This window comes from Myxocyprinus asiaticus, chromosome 49 (genome assembly GCF_019703515.2).
Source record: "Myxocyprinus asiaticus isolate MX2 ecotype Aquarium Trade chromosome 49, UBuf_Myxa_2, whole genome shotgun sequence".
Lineage (NCBI taxonomy): Eukaryota > Metazoa > Chordata > Actinopteri > Cypriniformes > Catostomidae > Myxocyprinus > Myxocyprinus asiaticus.
In genome coordinates, this window is record NC_059392.1 from 1,174,249 (window position 1) to 1,186,564 (window position 12,316).

The 12,316-nt window shown below is 41.2% G+C and overlaps 1 protein-coding gene and 1 pseudogene across 1 annotated transcript in view; both read left to right on the plus strand.

The window, feature by feature from the left end:
- The window catches only part of LOC127438050 (zinc finger protein 234-like), a 173,643-nt pseudogene that overhangs the window by 45,697 nt on the left and 115,630 nt on the right, over positions 1-12,316 (plus strand).
- LOC127438602 (gastrula zinc finger protein XlCGF26.1-like) overlaps positions 6,654-12,316 on the plus strand; it is an 85,077-nt gene continuing 79,414 nt past the window's right edge. Inside the window, exons 1-2 of the mRNA XM_051694302.1 lie at positions 6,654-6,866; positions 7,975-8,112. Coding sequence (XP_051550262.1) covers positions 8,028-8,112 — 85 coding nt within the window. The 5' untranslated portion in view covers positions 6,654-6,866; positions 7,975-8,027. The remainder of the gene's footprint in view (positions 6,867-7,974; positions 8,113-12,316) is intronic.

Here is a 12,316-nt window from a genome sequence, read left to right on the forward strand (position 1 = left end):
TCGAGGGGTTTGTGAGCTGGATTACCCCCAACTACGGACAGCCCCCCCAAAATTTACAACAAAATCATGTTCCCCTTGTACGATGCAGGCACCAGACCTCTGATGAATCCTAAACAAAGGAGGAGTAAGAGGAAGGGCTCATCTGGACTGTTTTCTTTTTCTGAGCCCATGACTGACCGCCAGGAGGTGGCAGATCCCACTGCTGAATGACCGGAGGCGGCAGCCATTCCCGCAGCAGTGCTTACAGCCATCTTGAAGAGGAGGAGGAGGAGAAGGCCCCTTGGTCCCCAGTCACTGCCAGTGCTCACGGGCACAGAGGCTGTTCCCCAGACGCTGCCTGCGCTCACGTCCACGGGGGTTATTACCCAGTCGCTGCCAGCGCTTACGGCCACGGAGGCTGTTCCCCAGTCGCTGCCAGCGCTCATGGCCATAGAAGCTGTTCTCCAGTTGTTGTCAGCTCCCTCGGCCATTAAGGCCATTCACCTGCCACTGTCAGTGTTCTCAGCGGCAGAGGCCATTCACCTGCCACTGCCAGCTCCCTTGAACTCTCCCCTGCAGCTGTCGCCAATCCTGAACTCTTCCCTGTGGCTGCTCCTGACCTTTCCCCAGTGGCTGTTACCCTGCCTGACCTCATCCCTGTCCTCAGCCTGCCTGACCTCATCCCGTTTTCCGGACCCCGCTCCATTCTTGGAGCTGCCCCCCTGGCCGCCGGACCCCATCCCCTCTCTGAATCCCCTTCCTCGGTTTTCCCAACCCTTCCCCCCTTGGCTGAAGTCGCTGGCTCCGCCCTGGTCTGTCCCGCCGGGCCTGTACTGGTTTCCCCCACACACTCCACCCTGGTCTGTTCCACTGGCTGGTCCACAAACAGTCCAGATGAGCCCTGGTCTGTCCTTGCCAGCTCCGCCATGGTTTCCCTCCTTTCCCTTCCTTCCTCTTGTCTGTTCTGTTCAGTGTTGTGTCTGTCCTGTCTGTCTTGTCTTTTGTAAGATGTTCCCCTTTTGGGATGCCAGGTGGCATCCCTTTGATGGGGGCTAGTGTCAGTGTTCAGCCACTTCTGTGGGTTGTGTTTATAGCCTTTGTGGCTGAACTCTGACACTTGTGTTTCATGTCTTGTTATTTGTGGTATTATTTGTGCATTGTTTTTACTTTTCAGTGTGCAATCATGTCTTGTCAAGTCTGTGTCTTGTGTGAGAATACATGGCTTGCCTTATTGGCCTTGTCATGTGTTCTCTTGTCTTGTTGTGTTTTTTTTGTTGTTTTTTTTTTTTGGCATGAGTGCATATTGCTCTCATGTCATCCTGGCAGCATGCACTCATGCCAAATTTTTGTGTCTGTTGTTTGTGTAAGTGTGTGGCTTTGTTTTGGGTTCTCATTGCCACACACTCCTCTGTCTTGAGTGATAACCCTGCCCCCTTCTTTGCCCTGTTATCTTGTTATTAGTTGCACCTGCCCTCCTTGTTAACCTGTTTGATTTCTCTCCCTATTTAGTCTCCTTGTGTGCTCTGTCCTGTGCCAGTTCATCTTGTTACCCCACCAGTCTGTTCCTTCTGTCTGTCTGTCCCAGGCCTACCTGACTGTGTTTGTCCCCTACGGGGTAGTTTTAGTTTGTTTTTGTTATTTAATAAAACCCCATCACTCTGTTTTTGAGTCCTACCCTCTTTCTTCATTCACACTCCACGTGAATGTGACACTTACAATGGAAGTCATATGGGCCAATTTTTGGAGGGTTTAAACACTTTTAATTTTATAAAGGTACTTAAATTCTTCTGTTAAAACAAATGTATTATCTGAGCTGTAAAGTTGTTTAAATAATCATTTTTACAGTTTTTTTAGGGTTTGTTTACATTACATCATCATGTTAACAAAGTTGTAAAATTGGCTATAACTTTACACAGAAAAGGTTTGTAAGTGATTTTATAACTCTTAAATCATGTATACACGCATATCTTTTATGTCTAATGTCCTTTATGTCTCTTTGTGGCTACAATTTTGAAACAGTGAGTATTTTAACATTTAAAAAGTGGCCCCCATTCATTTCCATTGTAAGTGTCTCACTGTAACACAGATTTTCGCTTTTTTTAAAGAAAAGGAGGAATTGTGACTCCAGCCAGGTCTACTAAGCAACCAAATTGGCCCGGTTGCAAGGGGTTCACATGGGTTAACCTCCTTGTTGTCACGATTAGTGGTTCTCGCTCTCAATGGGGCATGTGGTAAGTTGTGCGTGGATCGTGGAGAGTAGCATGAGCCTCCACATTCGGAGTCTCCGCGGTGTCATGCACAACAAGCCACGTGATAAGATGCGCAGATTGACGATCTGAGGCAACTGAGACACCCGGATTGAGGTGAGTAACTGTGCCACGACGAGGACCTGCTAAGTAGTGGGAATTGGACATTTCAAATTGGGAGAAAAGGGTATACAAAATAAAAAATAATGCTGTCATTTGAGCTTAACTTGTACTGAATTCAGAACATTCTTTCAAAGCTGAAGTATGCAGTTTAATTGACACTAGCGCCACCAAACGGAATTGCAAAAACAATGTTTTCAAAACAACTTACCGAATACGCCCCTTGTCTGCAATTGGTCAAACCGTCGGATAGTCCCGCCCCCAACTAATTCCATTGGTCGAGTAATATTGGTAGAAGGGGTCTAAGCAGGTGCTCAAAACAAACACAAGAATTTTTATAGCGTCACAGAGACACAGTGTTTATGGTTTTTGAGAAAATTAACATGAATGGCTTACTTATAGTTGTCTCTGCATATTAAGCTGGAATAGAAGAAAATATAACACTGAAAAAGATACAATGCTTAAGTGGCATGGGGGGGCGTGGTCATGTGTCGGTCTGCGGGAGAGGGAGAGCGGTAAGGATCGTCACCTGGTTTATGATTACTCTAACACCTGATTATAGTGATGGTGGAGGGAGATCTGAAAAGGCATGCCAGAGCATCAGAGCAGGGAGAGAGAGCACCAGGGACGAGCAAGAAAGCTGCTACCCAATGTCCCTTTGTTTATGTTGGCTATAAGCCGTGTCAGTTCCACTGAAAAATAAAGACACTGACCTGAACTGTTCGCTGTCTCCTGACTCCTTCATTGCCCACGAACCTAGAGCTTTCACAGATTAGTTTTAATTTCATTTATTTGTCTTATATCAAAGGCCATGTTACATTTTTATTTATTTTTTCATTTATTCATTTAAAGTGTTGTATTGAGTGTGTTGCTGATTGAACATGATACTGACCCTTCGCTAAGCCCCGTCTTAAGCCCCGTTTACAATGCCAGCGTCATTGCACGAAACATTAATTTTCCATGACAGCATAGCGACTTCTGACAACATGAGCTGCTGTGGCCCTTGGCGACAGAAATCGCCGTGGAGAGCGGCAAGACAAGTTGAGAAATGTTTCTCAACTTTATGCAAATGATGAACGACATTCGCGACTGACTACCAATGAGAGTGAAGACAGTGCAGCTCACTTCATCTGCCTCCTGGCAGACTGGAGATGTGAGTTTAATTCATTCATTCATGACAGATCCTCTCTACAGCGACAAACAGGAGCAACGCCCACAGATCGCAGAGTCTAGCGACAACGGGGCTTTAAAAGCATTTCTGACCAATCCTGTCTTCAACTGTCGATCCGCCGCCATTTCTCTGACAAGCGTTTGCCTTTTTACAATGAGAGCCTATGGGAGTGATGTGTGTTTGAGCAATTTTAAGTGGGATTTTATCGAAATTATCCAAAATAAGTAAGAAAACGTTGTTACTGTGTCACTTGTAATAGTGACACGAGGACAGAGAGGATTCATGCAGTGTTATTTTTTAAGTAAATATTGAGAAGAGCATGCTATGGATTAATTCCCAAATGAACATGTATAACATCAGCAAGGACACCTACATTTGCTCCACGGTAAATTAAAGCTAATAACTTAACATGAATTAATTTAGGTATTGGTTCAGGTCTTAGTAAAGGTGATAGTAAATAAAGAGTTCACAACATCAAATTGAGTGTGTTATGATATGTTATAAGCACTTACTCTAATGTTATTAGGTTTGTAATCGCTATCAAATGACGCTTTTCACTTTTCAAGTGACTATGATAATCATTTGCCTCAATAGACTTTATTCACACTAGCAACATCTTTTTAATGGGAATGACAATGATGCTGAGAGAGATAGACTTACCATCTCTTTAAAGGTACACACAGTATAAATATGTAAAAAGCTCCTAGATCACATCTGAATTTCCACAACTCATGTTGTCTGGAGTTTTCTGTCTACTCAATGTTCTTGGAAAGATTTGTATTTTATTTATTTTTTTGTCCACGGAACGATCCAAAAACACTTTAAACTGCAGTGCAGCCCATCGAAGAGACTGTGCATCTATCCCTCACAGCCTCGTTGTCATTCCCATTCAAAATCAAAGATGGCGCTAGCATGAATAAGGTCTATTCTGATTTACAGTCTGCACAGTTCAATCAAATTACTGTGTAATTTAAAAAAAAAAAAAAAAAAAATCAGGTAAATATGCTTTACAATGTCAATCTTCATCCCAGCCCACAGAATAATATTATCCATTCCATTTATGAGCATATTTTGCCAAGAAAATGTGCCGTTAACGTCAATCTCCCATTCAATCCTATGGAGAGTTCTGCAGAGCTTGTCAGAGCGAGTGACTGTAACCGAGGGGGGCAGAACTTAGCGAAGGGTCAATTACGAGATATGAAAAATGTTTCAAATTCTGTTATTATCTTCAGATTATTTTACAGTTCAGTTAATTTGTTAAAATGCATAATTTTTTTTTTCTCCACTGAATGTTTAAATGTAGGCGTAGACTCAAAGGTACACTTATTAAAATTGTCCATTTAAAACAGTTTTATTACATTTGGTAATTGGTGTAACCAAATAATTACATTGGTGAAACCAAATAATTACATTTGGTGCCCCCTTGCCCACCCTCCAAGACCTGTACGTCTCCAGAGTGAGGAAACATGCAGGTAGAATCACTCTGGACCCCACACACCCCGACCACTCCCTCTTTCAACTGCTGCCCTCTGGCCAGCACTACAGAGCACTGAGCGCCAGGACATCCAGGCACAAGACAGTTTTTACCCTCAGGCCATTTTCCACATGAACAAATAAACTGCCTTCAGTGCAATAATGTATAAATATCTCATCCATATATGAAAATTCACATATTTCTTTCAATAACTGTACATACCCCTACCATGCACATATATTACCACTTGCACATGTACATGCACCAATCTATGTTATTTGTTGTATCTTTTTTTGTATGTCTATTTATACTTTTATAATATTCTGTCTCACTGTAATGATCTGTGTGCACTTGTTTCTCCTATCACCAAAAAATAAATAAAAATAAAAATCCTTGTGTACATGAGCACACTTGGCAATAAAGCTGATTCTGAAACTGATTCTGATTTGGATGCTGCATTTGCATGTGTTGTGTTAAAGCAGAGAATATTTAGGAGAGATGGGCCACTTCTATAAAAATGAATGGGAGAAATTGGAATGCACAACAGACAACGGATGTAGAACAGAAGTCCTCCATACAGGTAAAAGAGCCAATCACCTTCTAGATACAGACATCGCCTGTCAATCAACTCAACAACATGCATGCGCATTACCTATACAAGCAGAGATAATTTTGTGTTTTAGCGTAATCTGCGGCACAGAAGCACAATTTATGATACCAGTATTGTCAGATTTTACTGCTGATTTGAAATATTTCCTTTGGTCGTAATCTTGACCAACCGTTTAGAAGATTTCGGTCTCTCTCCATTCAAGTAGATAAGAGCTGCACTGTCATGACTGGAAATAACCTTCCGAGAGCGTTACAAAGATTACCTACAGTGGACTGACTTGCTAGAAAAACTTTGGTTAAAGTCAGTTGCGGATTTAGGCATGGGCGACATGAGGCACCCACACAGACCCCTTGGGGGTGTGTTGAAGCGGGTTTCGCACAGGGCACCATATAAGCTGGTTAAAGTTAAAATTAGAAGAAATAATTTGCATAAAAAATAAAACATTTAGGTTAATTTAATTTCCACAGAATAAAGGCAGGTCTCTTCTAATTATTCTGAAAGTCGTGTTTCATTAGTGTCAATAGCCCAACAGAAATAAAAGGCCCATCAGGCTGAAAAGCCTCTTTATTTCATGCCAATAGTTCACTGTTTTCACCTAATTCATCATGGTAATGTATTGAGATCATCTGTAAATTGCCACAGAAACACATTTCATTTGTGCGAATAGACTGAGGTAAAATACAGCGTCACCAATTTTGATATCTAGGAGGTATAAATCTCCTCACAGTATTTATTTGTACATTTGATTTGTCTGCACATATTTATTCTTCTATTTATTCTCTTACAAAAAAATAAATTTAAAATAAATACAGAAAATACAGTTATAACGGTTTAATCAGCACTAAAAATGTACTATTTATTTATAAAGTAATTATAATACAGTATTTTTCCAAACAGCATCATTTACAGTAAAATCAGAGGAACCCCATACAGACTGATAAATCATCTACACTGTCTCTCTGGAGAAAAGTCAATAAAACTGAGACATTTTAATGTGATATGAGATTTAAAGTTAAGGATGGTTTGATCAACACAGTGTACTGTCGCTTTAAGAGGCTCCTTCTCTCCTCTCGGATTTGGCGGGAAGAAAAAGAAAAGAAAAGGAGGGGTTGTCTGAAATCTCTCAGAGTGGATCATGTTTTCTCTTTTGTCAACAGGACTCCGTTCTTCTTACATGGATTACTGATTTATCTGGATTTCATCTTCAACATTTGACCCGATCCTGGACTGTGACGTTCTTCATAGATCATCTGACTTTCAGAACAGGTTTGTAAATTCATTTATTTAACATAATCGGGATTCAATCGCGCTTTTATAAGAAGATAGACTACTGGAAGTCATATATGACAGATCATTTTTTATGTAGGAATGTTGTGTCATAGATGCACTTTTATCATTGTTATTATGTCACATATTCTGTTAATACTGAATATGGATCATATTTTCAGGTTTTGAATGCAGCAGTAAACTATAGCAGGTACGACTGCACGATTATGACAAAAATCATAATTGTTGATGAATTATTTTGTTATTCTAATGACAAACATACTTTTAGAATAATATACATTAGATTAATAAATTATAAAAAGTTAATAATAATTGTAAATTTAAATACTTATTTTGTGTGTGGCATCTTAGTATATTTTATATGTGAGCTACAAATCCAAAACCAGCTGATAACTGTTCCTGAATTACTTTATTGCATGAAAAACAAAAGTGTTCTTAATTTTGAATAAATTATAGACAGAGATTGAAGGACTATGTTGTCTTTACTGTTATGTTAGACTCATTTAAACTCCTAAACTTTTACACACAACGGACAGAAAATATGTTGTAAATAAAAACTTATGATGCAATGGGAGCAGATCTAAATGGAGTGCTGTAACTTGACAGTTTTCATGATTTCTGAACTGCAGCAGCTGAAATTGAAAACATGATTTATTTATTTTATTTTTATTAATTGTGCAGTCCTAATAGCAGAGTAAACTTGAGAAGAATAAAGCTGCAGGCAGTACTGCAACAAGGGGCGTGAGCTCCAAACCATTCACCGCTATAGAAGTCAAGTATGTATAGCTGCAGGCCGGAGACCTCCAAAAAAGGGCGGGGTTACCCCAAAAGGGGCATCACTTCCACTCACGGTTAAGGATAAGGAAAGGTTTAGGTAAGGGGTTTCCTGTATCTTTAAGGGTGTACTGATACACTTGATCACAAACTAAATGAATTGGTCATTAAACAGGAAGCTCTACTGCAACTGCATGGATGATTTTTCTGATTGATAAAGAGCATTTTATACAGTATATTTTCATTATATTAAGTATGCGCTAAAACAATCATACTCTAATAAACTGATAAATGCTGTGAATTTTCCCATCAGTCTACAAGAAAAGATCTGCATCCAAACAAACCGAACAACTAAAATCAGTAACGATGGAGTTTGTGAAAGAGGAGAGTGAGATCATGAGTGATCCAGAAGTCTCCAGAATTAAACATGAAGATACTGAGGAACTAATAGGTTGGTGTTCATTCTTGATTCTTCATTAATGATTCTGAGATACATTAAGGTCTCATATTTGGTGGTTGTTATCTGAGCTGTCAAATAACAAATAACCAGATTTGATATTAAAATAACAGGATTAACTTTTAGCACATCAACAATAGTATGAAAGTAGATAATTGAGACTGTTGCTTCACTTTTCTGTATTTGCATGTTTGTCTCCATTTTAATTTAATTTTTGATGATTTCATATGTTCATTGTAGACCTGATGGATGTGAAGGAGGAAAGTCAAGAGCTGGAAATACTTTCCCAGACTGAAAACAAGTTCAAACAGAAAAATACTGACAGAGCAGAAGGTGGTATAAAAAGACATTTTTACACAGAAAAAGTTGCATGAGATTTAAAGTTAAGGATGGTTTGATCAACGCAGTGTACTGTCGCTTTAAGAGGTGCGTTCTCTCCTCTTGGATTTGGTGGGAAGAAAAAGAAAAGAAAAGGAGGGGATGTCTCAAATCTCTCAGAGTGAGAATCATGCTTTCCCTTTTGTCAACAGGGATTCTTACATGGATTACTGATTTATCTGGATTTCATTGTTGAACATTTGACCCGAGAGCTGTAACTTGACAGTTTTCATGATTATTTAATTGCAGAAGCTGAAAATGAAAACTTGATTATTTTTTGATTCATTGTGTAGTCCTAATAGCAGGGTCAACTTGAGAAGAATAAAGCTGCAGGCAGTGCTCCAGCTAGGGGTGTGAGCTCCAAACCACCCTTAAAGATACAGAGAGCCCCTTACCTAACCCTTTCCTTAACCTTAAATGTGAGTCTCCATTTGGAGGTCTCCGGCCTGCAGCTATACCTACTTGACTTCTGTTGTGGTGAATGGGAGGCCACTGAAAATATAATTTTTACATTCATGTTTGCTCCATGTGTGAAAAAAACCCCCACAATTACATTTCCACGACTCTCCAAAAGAGGAAGAAGTTAGAGAGCGGTAAATTCTAACAGTCAAAAGAAAGGAAGATATCAAATAGTGATGTTTTGTTCATAACGATTCAGTATTTTTGAACAGATCTTTTAAGTGAACAAATTGTTGTCATTCACTTCCATCCCCTGACTCATATTTCTAGTTCACTGACATCTCTCCCATTTGAAGTCAATGAGCTCTAGTTTGAAGCGTGAGAATACTTTGGTGGATTTTCTTGCCTGTAAAGACTGACGATAGCACGAGCCAATAGTATTCTTGTGCGGACTGTAAAGGAGTATATCATTGGTTTGACCAAGGGATGTTAATGATGAATCGATGACGATTATTCGGAGTAAACTGATTAAACTTATTGATCGTCGATTAATAAATTTAGCACAAATGTGTTCAGTAATCATGCCAGCATATGGAGAAAAGACTGTTTATAGTCATCCACCACTAGAGGGCGCACTACACTTCCGCTTGCGCACTGCATGTCATGTTTTGTCTAAAACACAAAAGTGTATCCGTAACTTTCTTACTTGTAAAGATGAAGCGGGCTCAATGTAATGACAGAACGTTTCTCTATAAATTTACAGCATACACCATGATAGTGTTTTAAAGTACAGCATGACAACAAGCGGTGTTGATCCGCCGGTTATTATCTACAACGTGAGAGTTTTAATAAACTCAAATATACGTATATATCTTCTTAAAGTTATTATTAACTGTAATACATTAACAGTAAATAAAAATAAAAAAAATCACTTATTCATACTAATCATAGCCTGAATGTATAGTTTTAAAATACTATGAACTGAAAATATATTTAGAGGAAATAATACTCAGATTTTTTAAGTGTATGTATTTAAATGATAGTTAAACAGTGGGCTACATGCACATACTTTGGTGGCTGTTTCATGTTTTCACGTTTCTTTCTACAGAAAGGAATTTTTCTGCATTAGAACGGTTGGACAATCGAACATCAAACTTTTTATAAATAAGCTTTGATTGAAGAAAAATATTTATCTTGTATTTTTTGAGATTCAAGATGTACACCACTAACAGTTTATAATTTTTATTGTTAATGATTAATTATTATTAATTAACGTTAACGATTGTCAATTAAGGACTTTTTTTTAAATTTGCAATCTTAGTTTGACCCACTGAATGAATACTTTCTTCACTGAAGCAGTCAGTCGTTCATTTGATTCAGAACGAGTTCGCGAACAAACTAAATATACTGATACACTCGATCACAAACTAAATGAATCGGTCATTAAACAGGAAGCTCTGCTGCAACCGCATGGATGATTTTTCTGATTGGTTATAAAGAGCATTTTATACAGTATATTTTTATTATATTAAGTATGCACAAAAACAATCATACTCTAATCCACCAATAAATGCTGTGAATTTTCCCATCAGTCTACAAGAAAAGATCTGCATCCAAACAAACCAAACAACTAAAATCAGTAACGATGGAGTTTTCTTTCTTTCTATTAAATTTTTTTTATTGATTCAAATAGCTGACAAAGAAAAACAAATATACATTGAATCAACATTTAACTCCCTCTATTACCCCTCCCCTTCCCCAATCACCAACCCCACCCGTCCCCCAACGAACATCCCCGTGGACACACATAAGTACACACACACAATAAAAAAAGAAGAAAAAAGTAATAATAATAATAAAAAAAGAATATAATAATCATACACTTCTAAAACTACGCCTCTTCTCTCCACAGCCCCTCCCCGAGAGTCCCCAAAAACACCAAATAACTGCCCCATTTCCCATCAAATTACTCCCAGATCCCCAGCCTCCTATATGACACCTCCTCGAAAGCAGCCACACTCCTCATCTCCCCCACCCTCTCCACTCCCGAAATGAGGGCGCTCCAGCCGACTTCCATCCCCTTAAAACAATCTGTCTGCCTGTCATCACACTGGTCAAAACCCAATTTTTTATGTGTTTATCCCCTATTTTGATGACCGCCCCATCACCTAAAATGCAGAGTCTCGGACAAAAAACGAAACCTGAGTGCCCAACACATCACACACAAAACTCTGAACCTTCAACCAAAATTCTTGGATCTTAACACACCCCCAAAAAACATGGGTGTAAGGGGGTTCAGTGGAAAGGAGGAGGCGAGAACCGGCTTGACAACTTAAATAATAATTTAATAAACAACTTAAACAAACACACAACCAAAAACCACACAGTACAGCTGCCTGCAATTCTCTCTCTTGAACTGTCGTCCCCGGCCGCCTTTATCCCTCGCGCGCCCCATCAGGCTGATTGGGGACCGGGCGTGCGTCATTCCAGCCCGGCCCCGCCCTCCTCGGCTCTACACTCCTCCCGGCGTTGCCTCAGGCCGGGGAGCCCACAGCATGACGTACATCCCCCACCCTTCCTCTCCGGGGGGGGGGGGGGCGTGCCTTACACCCCAACTGCCGGCGGGTCATCCCCGCCTTCCTCGACCTGGGAGGAGACGGGATAAACAACAAAACAAAATGGCGAGGGAAAGGCCAACACGGAGCGACAGGTAGAGAGAGGAGAGAGAAAAAAAGAAACTCACCGGTTCTCTGATGCGCCGTCGCGTGGTCCTCGATCACTACTCCACCCTCTCAGGCGGACTGCAGCCGCTCCTCCCCGGGCGGACCGGAGTCAGACCTCTGACCCCCAGCAGACAGAACACCCCTCCGCGTCCCCGGCGTCCCATGGGGACACTCCTCTGCCCCTGGCAGCGGTCCTACCACTCCAGGCGGTCGGGGAGTCGCTTCCCTCCTCCCCCCGCGGACGGCGGTCTTCTCTCGACCCCTCCGCGTTCCCGGGGGACGGCAGGGCACTCCTCCGCCCCCGGCAGTGGCTCCCTCGCTCCAGGTGGTCGGGGAGTCCCGTCCCCACTCGCCTCGCGGACGGCGGCCGTTCCCCGCGTCCGGGTGGTCGGGCTACTCCGTCCCCCGTCGGATGGCAGCGGCACTCCCCTGGGTGGACGGCAGTGTCGACGACTCTGTGACGGGAATCCCTCCTCCTTCCCGGTTTTCGGCACCAGTGTAAGGTGGTTCAGTGGAAAGGAGGAGGCGAGAACCGGCTTGACAACTTAAATAATAATTTAATAAACAACTTAAACAAACACACAACCAAAAACCACACAGTACAGCTGCCTGCAATTCTCTCTCTCTCGAACTGTCGTCCCCGGCCGCCTTTATCCCTCGCGCGCCCCATCAGGCTGATTGGGGACCGGGCATGCGTC